The sequence below is a fragment of the Tamandua tetradactyla genome, chromosome 9 (genome assembly GCF_023851605.1).
Source record: "Tamandua tetradactyla isolate mTamTet1 chromosome 9, mTamTet1.pri, whole genome shotgun sequence".
Lineage (NCBI taxonomy): Eukaryota > Metazoa > Chordata > Mammalia > Pilosa > Myrmecophagidae > Tamandua > Tamandua tetradactyla.
Genome location: NC_135335.1, coordinates 11179956 through 11191245, shown reverse-complemented (window position 1 = coordinate 11191245; position 11290 = coordinate 11179956). Strand labels below are relative to the sequence as shown.

The following is an 11290-nucleotide window of genomic DNA, read 5'->3' as shown; positions in this document are numbered from 1 at the left end:
TGGCTGCAAGATGCAGAACGAAATGAAAAGCAGCTTCATCAGCCTAGAAGTTCAGTGTTTTGGTGACAGGAAGGCAGGAGGCAGGTGACTCGGGTTTGGTCCAGCAGCTCACCCCAGCCACCCAAGGCCCAGGCCTTTCGTCCTTCCATCATGCTGATCCTGTGTCCATAGTGGCTCCCTGCATGGCCCAATATGGCTGCAGCAGCCTCAAGAAAATCACATTTTCAAGGGACAATGTCCAAACTCAGAAAAGGAATGTGATTCTTTATCCCTTCTCACTCTTATTACCAGGGAGCAAAATCTTTTCCATCACACCCTGATGACTTGTTCCCACTCTTTGTTGGCCAGTCTTGGGTGCTATTTTCCACCCCAAACAATCAAAGGGGATAGGGCCACCCTGACAGGTTTGCAGCACTCCTGGTGGGTCACATCAGTCTGTGGGAGGGGCTTCTCACTGTTCAATCAACATCAGGGCTTCGTTATCCTGGGACAAGCTGTGCAAGGGAGGTCAGAAGGAGAGATGGCTCTCCACTAGGGTTGCCGATAAGCAACATCTGATGACAAAGCAGTTTCTGTCCAGTAGAGAGAGCTTATCAGAAGGTCTAAGCATATCATACTAATCAATATATATCTGCTCTGTACTTTGAAAGTCCCCATTTATGTAAAATGGAAAACTTAATGTAAGCCTATCAGAATGTTTCCTCACTGGCTTCCACATTTGTCCTGTATAAACTTCCCCTTTCCACCCCCCTGGGAGACTTCCCTTCTACTTTCTGAATGAGATGCCATTTGACTCGTGAATCACTCCATAAGGCTGAGAGTTCTTAAATTGCATTAAAAGTTTTTCTTTTAACACAGGTGAGGAAGAAACCTCTTTTTCTTTTTTTTTTGTAAACCTTTCTTTTTTCTTTGTAACATGGAGAAAGAAAAAAGAAAGAAGGAAGTTGCAAATCCTCACTGATTACAATCATTTATTTCTAGATTCCTTCCTTGTGATGGCCAGTAAGAGGTCAGAATGTCAGCTTGCATGTAAGAAAGGAAGTAGGGAGGATAAGGCATGAGGGGAGAGGTTATCCAGGTAAGCAAGCAGGACTAACTGTTGCAGACTAACTCCAAGATGACTAACCCAGAGGGACTTTATCTGGGGTTCGTTCGACAAGTATTTACTGAGCTCACTGTATGTGCGAAGTACTGCTATATGCACTTGGGATCTACCAGTGAATAACACAGATAAAATTTGCTGCCACTGGGCAACATGGTGAAATAGATAATACATTAGATGGCCAAAATGCTAAGGAGAAAAATAAGAAAGGAATGGGGACAAGGGGTAATGGGGCGGTATGATTTTAGACGAATGGTTGGGGTAGACCTCACTGAGTAGGTGACTTTTGAGTAAGGAACTGAAGAAGGTAAGAGAGTGAGTCCTGCATAATAAGTGTGAAGAGTATTCCAGGCAGAAGGAACAGTAATTGCAAAGGCCTCAGGGCTACACAAGACCTGGCAGTGTATTTGGAGCCAGAGAGAAAGTCATAGAAAATGGCAGCTTTGAGGTGACAAGGACCTGATCTGCATGAGTTGGGTGGGCCATGGATGGGGTTGATTGTCCCCTCTGGACTAGATGGGAGCCATTGGAGGGTTGGAGAGTTATGGCCAGACTTATATTTTCACAGAGTCCATCTGGTTCCTGGTTGTGAATAGTCTGTGGAGTCAAAGGGAGAGGCAGAAAGAACAATTTGCTGTCTTCCAAGCAAGACAGTGGTAACAAGTTATTGGGTTCTTGACCCAATTTGAAGGTCAAGCCCCCACCAGGATTTCCTGACTGATGGAACTAGAGAAAGAAAAGTCAAGAATGAACACCATCAGATGAGATTAATAAATTGCAGCTGGAACAGATTTTTCAGGAGAAGATCTGGAGTTTAGTTTTGGCAGTGTTTGAGAAATCCATCATACATTCTGTTTGGAAAGTTGAGTGGACAGCACAACTGGATATCCCAGTATCTGAAGTTCAGGGGTCAGGTCTGGGCCGGAGAGAGCATGGAAAGCCATTAGCCTGGGTGAGGCCACCAAGGGGGTTCATGAGAAAATGAAGGATCTGATATGTCATCTAGCTTGTTTGCCTACCACATTACACACACACACACAAACACACACACATATATATTCTTTTTTTTTCTTTATTTTTTTTTATTTGACAAGCAGCAATATCATGTTTGTCGTTTTAATGAAGATACAATTATTAGGTTATCTGTCATATTACAATATTTAGGTTTTTTAATTTTGTCCTTTAAGATACATTAAAAAAAAACATAAAACACATCAACTGCAAACATGAGGGGGAGAAAAAGCATGGTACCCAACCAAATTTCCACATTTCAGCAATACTTCACTCATTCTTTCAATAAAGTTTTCAGAAATGTCATAATGACATGAGCTTAAAATTATCCAGAGGCATTTTCTTTGATGCTCATGACGTGGCACTGGTGATGTTGTAAACAGCAGAAAAACAGGGGCTGCCAAATAACCAAATTATGGAGGCACAGGCCTGCTTTTTCCCACAGGAACACACCAAATGGTGATGGCAATGATCTTCTTACACCCACACTTGGAGGACAGCAACATCACGCTACGTAACTGTATTCATCTGCTGACGATTGGCTGCGTTCGATGCACTGTTTGTCTATCAGAACTTCAATACACTTCTTAATCATGCTGATACTTGGATTATGTTGGGGACCAGAGGCTAACCTAAGATAGCGATTGAGCCAACATGGCTACCCCGGCTAATGCAATGGCATCTATATAGTACAACAAGGTTCTTCACGGAAATAGGTTCCCGCCGGGACCTTCCCGCCGGCGCGAATTCCCCACCAATTATCTAACCAGTCCTTCCCGCCGGCGCGAACTCCCTCCTATCATAATGCTCTACATACCCTACTCCCTCCCCAAGCCGGTATATATACACCTGGCTTGGTTAATAAAATTTGCAACTTGATCAGAATCCTGTCTTGTTGTCCTTCTTGCGTCTCTCTGTCCCATAGCCATTCTTCCCTCAGCAGGTGGCGGACCCCGTTGACTGTCCTGCGGGTCAGGACATTTGGCGCCGACGTGGGCCTCGACCGCTGGCTGAGAGATAGAAGCGTCGCGCGCCGAAAAATGAGGAGGGCCCTCCCATAACCCCGGTCTGCCACAGAAGTAACTCGCCTGTGTATGCAGCCCCGGCGACACTGCCTCGCACCGACGGACGAACAAAGAGAAGAGCGAAGGATCACGCAGTAAATCACTTTCATTTTCATTTAAAAAATTCACTATGGGACAGGAATCTAGTACACATGAGCTTTACGTGAGACAATTAAAAGAAACCCTCAAGACGCGAGGAGCGAGAGTTAAGAAAAAGGACCTTAGAGATTTCTTTCAGTTTGTTTATCAAACCTGCCCGTGGTTCCCTGCTGACGGGACCATAAACCAAAAATGCTGGTCAAGAGTAGGAGATTGTTTACAGGACTATTATAAAACTTTCGGGCCGGAAAAGGTACCAGTTACAGCCTTCAATTATTGGAACTTAATCAATGAGGCCATAAAAACTTCCCCTTCAGACCCTGAAATACTAGAGCTTTGTAGAGAGGGAGAAAATGCCTTAAAAGATGCATGTCCCCTCTCCAGACCCCACTCAGAATGTAATTCTGTAGTTACAAAATAATCCCCTCCTTAACTCCCTGCAAACCGCCAGTCAGGCGCTCTCTTCTCTCTCTAATGACTAACCAAAATAAGCCCTCTAACCCCCGCTGTGCCCGTTACACTTTTCCGGTCCTCCGTAGCCAGCAAAAGGCAAGGTCAGAAGCTTCCGAGCCTCAGTCTGAACAGGAAAGCAGTGACGGGGAAGGGAGCGAGAAAGCTAATGATGAGGACGAAATAAAATCCAAATGTAGCCGTGAGCGTAGCTGCGAGCGGGAGGAAGCACCCCGAATCAATAAATACAAAAGGATTAATCTAAAATATTTAAAAGAACTAAAAAAAGCCATGCATGATTATGGAGCAACTGCCCTTTTACTCTGGCTTTGCTAGACAATATTAGCGAAAAGGAACTTACTCCAAATGATTGGTCACAGCTCGCCAGAGCCACCCTATCAGGTGGCGATTTCCTGCTATGGAAAGCGGACTCTGAGGAGCAGTGTAAAAAGTATGCTGAAAGCAACGTCTTAAAGGACAGCACAAAATCCTGGTCATTAAAAAAGCTTCTAGGGTCAAGTCCTTATCATCTTAATTCTACCCAAGCAAAATACCCCCGAGGACTTGGTCTCCAGGTGCAGTCCGCCGCCATTAAAGCATGGAGGCTACTCCCCCAAAAAGGGGGCTCTCACCTCCTCTTTATCGAAAATAGTTCAGGGCCCCAATAAGCCGTATACTGACTTCCTCAGTCGGCTACAGACCGCAACCCAGTGCATTCTTGGTGATCAGGAAAGCGAAAGGGATTTTATCAAGCATCTCGCTTATGAAAATGCTAACACCGCCTGTCAGGCGGCAATCTGCCCTTTTCGTAATACTGACCTCTCCAATTATATTAAACTTTGTAACGGAATAAATCCTAATACTCTAGCAATATTAACTGTCTTACAAACTCGCCCTTAAAACAACGGCCCCATCTGTTTTAATTGTAACAAATCGGGTCATTATTCAAAAAATTGCCCCCTACGCATTATTTTTGAATAATGGAATATGGAATAAAACCTAAACTAATATAATAAGTGCTGAGGGTTTGTAAAAACAGAAATTATGGTTAAAATCAAGAAAGATTTAATGAGTCTAAAATGACAATGTTTTCTTGAACTTTCAGCCTGTTATAATGAAAAGATATAAAAAGATTCTAAATAATTAGTTAGAAAGCAAAGAGTCTGTGTTTTATCAAAATAACTTATGTTAACTTTTGTCATGTTGTTATCTGTATAAAAAATACTGATTTTCTCCTGGGTATCATTATACTGGCAAAAAGTGCTTCTTTTCTTGCCCTAAACCAGGTGGCTTAATCTATTAATCTAAGTACTATTACTATAAATGAATCTATTACTGGCTAAATCATATTCAAATCATATAAATACCTATATTCCTTTAAGCCAAAATATCTTAAGACTTTGTCCAATATTTATATAAACTACATATGTATAAGCTAAATTTATCCTAAAATAACCATGGCTTATATTGGAAGCAGATCAGATTTGAGGGTTGAATGCAAGGAAAAAATATACTTGTGGAGTCTTTTTTGTTCACCTGATGTTGCCATTACATGCAACTGATATTGCTATCACATGACCTTGGTAAAAAATAGTTAAAATGTACACTCTAGCTGGGAGGACTGGCTATCCCCCCAGAAGGAGGTGTACTTTAATAAAAATATCTAGGTCCAGGAAGCTCCTCTTGGTCCCTAGCCAGTTCCCAGAGGACCCAACTGGGCCCGGTCATGTAAGCAAATCAGAATTTGGCTACTATTGTGAAAAAATACCATAAAAACTGCATGCAATAAATTTAAAATTAGCAAAAATGCACAACCAATTATAAAGAATCCACATTCCTGCATTCCTTTTAAATCAATCCAATGAATTCAATTTTAAAAAATCTGGTCATTTGCTATGGGTACATGTCACTATTGGCACTCTGCATTCATTTTTGCTACCTGCCACTTTAGGGATTCCTAATTATATATTACAAAACTTGTTTGATATTTTACAAGGAGATTCTGATTTATTAAGCAAAAGGCAGTTAACAGCTGCAGCTGAACGAGAGTTACAATTAATTGAACAATGCATTCAAAAAGGACAGCTTGTTCAAATAAATCTAAAAAATCCTGTTGATTTTATTATTTTCTTTACCTTGCAATCTCCCACAGGCCTATTTTAGATCTATTTGAACACAATTCGCCTCAGTCCTCTGGAAAGATCCATTGGATAACACTTGGTGAGGACCAGATCGGGTCCTGATATGGGGCAGAGAATCAGTGTATATATATTCTAGGGAATTAATTCAGACAAATGGTTACCAGAGCGATTAACAAAACAAATAGACAATAACAATCTGTCCAGGGCAAAAAGGTTGCCCTGAGAAAAGGCATTTTTCTCTCTTTCTTTCTCCAGCACAGCTGAAGCTACTAATAAACCAGCAAGCCCTGCTATAACCTATTCAACGACGGCTAAGCTGACAGACGACTGAAGTCCAAGAATCCATCTACTGGTGTTGCTGGTCTAGGCACCGGTATCACCTCAATCACCCTCCAACAACAAAGCCTCTCAGCCTAAGAGCTGCAATAGACGAGGACTTAACCCGTATTGAAACTTCCATCATCACCCACTTTGAAAAGTCCCTTACGTCCCTATCAGAAATAGTTCTCCAAAATAGAAGAGGGCTAGACCTGCTCTTCCTTAAAAAAGGAGGGCTTTGTGCAGCATTAGGCGAGGAATGTTGCTTTTATGCTGATCATTCTGGCTTAATCAGAGATTCAATGACCAAACTTAGGGAAGGAATTGCAAACCGCAAACATGAGCGGGAAGCCCAAGGAGGCTCCTCCTGGGGACTCAATGGAATCCTCCCTTACCTTCTCCCTATATTAGGCCCCTTAATAACCCTACTCCTTATAATATCTATTGCACCTGCTATTATAAGGAAAATACTCCAGCTTGTAAAGGATCAAGTTAACTCAGCCCTAGGGAGGCCCATTCAGGTGCATTACTAAAGGCTCCATCTCCAGGACCAGAGTGTAACCCTGGAAGGCCAAGAAAACATCTACCCTCTGTAAACTCCCCCCTCCTACGGGAGCAGCATGCCACTCGAAAGTATGCTTCTAGCTTATGCTATGATTGGTACCGCTGGATGCAAGGCAAAGCACTGCAAAGGAGGGCCAAAACAATTAAAGGCCGTTTTCGAGCTCCTTGAGAAGTATGCCTCATTTGCATAGGGGTTCGCTCTGCAAAAATTCCCCTCCCCAGAAAAACAGAGCCACAAACAACTTGGGGAATGAGGCCTCTACTTCCCCCAGCAAAGGTTAATGCCAAAAGAATGCTTAATCAGCATCCTTCCTCTGTCCTTTTGAAAAACAAAGGGAGGAGATGTTGGGGACCAGAGGCTAACCTAAGATAGCGATTGAGCCAACATGGCCACCCCGGCTAATGCAATGGCATCTATATAGTACAACAAGGTTCTTCACGGAAATAGGTTCCCGCCGGCGCGAATTCCCCACCAATTATCTAACCAGTCCTCCCCGCGCAAGCTCCCTCCTATCATAATGCCCTACATACCCTACTCCCTCCCCAAGCCGGTATATATACACCTGGCTTGGTTAATAAAATTTGCAGCTTGATCAGAATCCTGTCTTGCTGTCTTGCGTCTCTCTGTCCCATAGCCATTCTTCCCTCAGCAGGTGGCGGACCCCGTTGACTGTCCTGCGGGTCAGGACAGGATTAAACCTGGCTCTTGACTGACTAATCACCTCTTGAATAAGTGCATTATGCCGAAGTACTTTTCGTGCTTTCATGATACGAACTATAGCAGCTTGAAGGTACATTTTCCGGTCCTCATCTACAGCACTTCTAGTCTGCTCCATTTCCTGTGGTGTGTCTTTCTGCATTGATGTTGTAATTTTAAATTTTGTTCTTTTACTGCTGAAGTTCATATTTAATGAAAATGAAGATTCTGCATCAATGTCTTCCTTTTCTGAATCATGGTTAATCATTTTTACATCAAGTAATGATTTGATTGTTTTTGTCAGTTCCTTTTCATTCATTTGGGTGCTGTCTTGAAGCTCTTTATAGCTGACAGTTTCACTGTTGTTAAAGGCAAGAAGAACTGCCATCTGGTATGTAGTGACCATGGCTACATAAGGTTTGCCCAAATAGTTCATTTTTACTTCACCTGTACAAAGATAATGTAACCATGTAAGTTTCCTTCCACTGAAATGCTGGCTGTAAAATAATTCGAACATCTGTACACTTTTTTCCAATTCCTGAGGAATTGCAAATGTAGATGAAGAAGCCTGAGTAAGAGGCCATGCACCAGCCTGTAGAACATATATTTGAAAACTAATTCCCAAATCTATTACTATATCTTGGTTTTTGATAAAATTGTTGAACTTATTGTTGAGATCAGCGCTGACACTCATATCTGTGTACATCCGATGTAGCTTGCTGGTAAATTCATAACCACAAGCTTGCTTTAATTTATTGATCATGGCTTCTTCAGAATCCATAGACATAGATAACCCATGAATTAAACGTTTTGCCAGCATTCTTGCATAGAACTTTTGAAACACGTCCTTATCATCAATATATTTGAAAACAGTAATGAAGCTTGTGAGTTTGTCCTCTACTTCATTCTCGGTCATCCCTTTTGCTGATTTTTTTAATAAGTTGTCACAGTACTTAGCAAGCAGTTCAGGTGCCTTGCAAACAGACTTGGGTTCTCTGTAATTTACTACTGAAGTAAGAGCCTTATCCAATGCACTCATAAAGTGCTGATCACCATTCAAAACAGTGTTGATAAGTTGAACAAATTTACCATGTACTTCCAAAACTGACTCTACAAATAGTGTTGGCATATTTTCCTGAGTAAGATTACTGGTTGCTCTAAGGCCCTCATCATGGATATGATTTTGCAGCTCCTGAATCATATGAGGTAAACCAGTGGACACAGCACGAAGTAAGATATACATATTTGCCATGTCATTTTTTTTCTCTTGCCGAATGATATTATGACATTCTGCATGTAAGAACTGTAAGTGGTCTGCTACCATTCTTTGCTGACATTCATGAATCACTTTAGTATATGAACTTGGATTTAAGTATTTTCGACATCGAATTTCTTCATCTTTTAACCTACCTAGAACCTTTTCCATATACTGTGAACAGTTTGATTCTTGTCATAAATTTGAAGCTTCTTGTTTGTAATACTCTCCTGTTTCAGTTAGAAAGGGAGACTCAAAGATTTCCTGATAAAACTTTAAGGGAAATTTTTTCTTATACTGTTCAACATGAACAAAGGAGTTAATAGCCCCATGGATTACTTTCTGGTTTGGGTCTTCTCCACCACGATCATTTTTGATTTCACGGAGCAACATTCGAATAAGGATGGTCTGAAGTGGTTCAACCATCAATTTCCTCCACATATCCAATGCTAGCTCTCCTATTTCCATAAGTGGCTCATTCATATCTGCACCACCGTAGCCATACTGAAGGTCAGCTTCTGTCAATTTATTCTTTTTAATAAACTGTGTGTTGAGATACCTATATAAGCAGTCCAGATAGTCTGCACCTTTGCTATATTCCCAATATCTATGATACATAACAAGTACTTGTTCTTCAGCTTCCAGAACTCTCTTCTGCAAATGTCGTACGTGATTTTCCAAAAAAATTTTAGTTTCTGTGTGAAGTCTTTCTCCAAGGGGTTCAGGATAGGCCACACATAAAGCATAAATATCTGAGAAGCGATCATTCCATGTTGCTCTTTCGACGTATTCCAACATGACAACTGCTTTGATTGTCGTTAAAAGTTTATTCCATGTTTCATCAAAATCTACTACTCTTGGTTTCAAAGACATTGTGCAAGTTTAGTGTTGAAATCTTCTGCAGAAGCGGGACAAGGGGCAGGGGAGAAGGGGAGGGGGAGGCAGCCCAAAGGAGTGAAGGACGAAGCCCCGGCGATGCAGGTGGGTGGCTGCGGTGGTGTCGGCGGCGGCTGTCAGCTCGCGTTTCCCCAGCTCACAGCGCTGCCATTACTGTGCGGCTGAGGCCGCCACACATATATTCTTATAGGAGGCATAAGTCACTCTGGATCAGAGAGACAATTTATTAGGAGGCACAAGGCACTCTGGATCAGAGAGACAACTTATGTTAAAACTCAACAGCCAGAGATCCCCACTTTTCCTCAAAGGTAATTTCTTGCAAACTATAATGCATTTCCACGGCCAGGGTATTGACCATGATACAATCCACTTCAGCTGTTTTATGGGTTTGAATTTCTTTTTTAAAAAAATTATTTATGTTAGCTTTTTATTGCACATTATTCCTAGCTTCTGTGTGTCTGTTTGACCTTTTCATGATCCTCCCCACCACACAAGGTTTACAAGCCCAGAGCTGGATCCCTTTGCCACAAGTGGTGGGAGAGGCTGGGAGTCAGGGAGGGTTAGGGGTGTGTTCATCCACCAACCCACAGTAACACTGTCTCTTTTTTTCCTGCATGGGCTGGGAACCGAACCCTGGTCTCCCACATGGCAGGAGAGCATTCGACCACTGAACCACCTGGCACTGGACACTGATTTTTGATGACTGTTCTACTGTCTCTGCTGTGAAAAGTAACACTGCTTTGGTTTCATTTGGGGTATTCATCTGAGGCTATCAAATGCTACTATAGGTCTTGGTGCATCTAAATCCAATCATATTGTAAAAGTGACCCAAGAGATATGCCAACATGGCAGCCAGGCTGGTGGCCAAGTGGTATGAATGGTGAGAGCTGGTCCAGTGTGAGGGGCAAATGGTGTTTGGAATGCCCTCTCTAAAGTCAGGGGTGGATACAATCTGTACCTTTTAACAGGAGGGTGGAATGATGCAGACTTGTGCAAACTTACATACCTTGAGCTAATTTTTTTGTTTCAATCTCACTCTTCTCCATGCAGCCCCAGAGGTATCCAGTCTTTTGAACATGCCCAAGTGTGTTTTAGACTGATTGAAAATATTCATATATCTATAAACATCTACAGGATTATTTTTTCATTTAAATTGGTTTGGAGCTATTAGTCCATAAAAACATGTCCTTACGCTGAATCCATTGTTGGTGTGAGCCCATTGAAAGTAGGTCCCTTTGATGAGGTTAATTCAGTTAAGGGGTAGCCCAACTCAATCAGGATGGGCCTTAATCTTATTACTGCTGTCCTTTATAAGCAGAATGAAATTCAGATAAACAGGGAGAAAGCCATAGAGGTAGCAACTAGAAGTTGAGTATCAATGAAATATGGACGAGAAGAGAGAGGTTAGGAGAAGCCACCATGTGTGTTGCCATGTGATAGTAGATCCCCAGAACCAAGGAGAAGTAGCAGCCAGCTGAAAAGCACCAGACTTGGGGAACAAAGTGTTGCCTTGAGGAGGCCTTGATTTGGACTTGAATTAGACTTCTCTAAGCCTCTAAACCATAAGCCATTAAATTTCTATTAAGACAACCCATTGTATGATATTTGCTTGAATGGCTGTATTAGGTAGGGTTCTCTAGAGAAACAGAATCAACAGGGAACATACGCAAATATAAAATTTATTAAAGTGTC

At 42.0% G+C, this 11290-nt stretch overlaps 1 protein-coding gene across 1 annotated transcript; it reads right to left on the bottom strand.

The window, feature by feature from the left end:
* Positions 1–2179: 2179 nt before the first annotated feature.
* Positions 2180–9748, bottom strand: LOC143646690 (cullin-2-like). The gene is given in 3 exon segments (XM_077115918.1): positions 2180–2715; positions 6193–6194; positions 7439–9748. Coding segments are annotated over 3 exon segments (2235 nt in total). The 5' UTR covers positions 9575–9748; the 3' UTR covers positions 2180–2618.
* Between the last annotated feature and the right edge of the window lie 1542 nt (positions 9749–11290).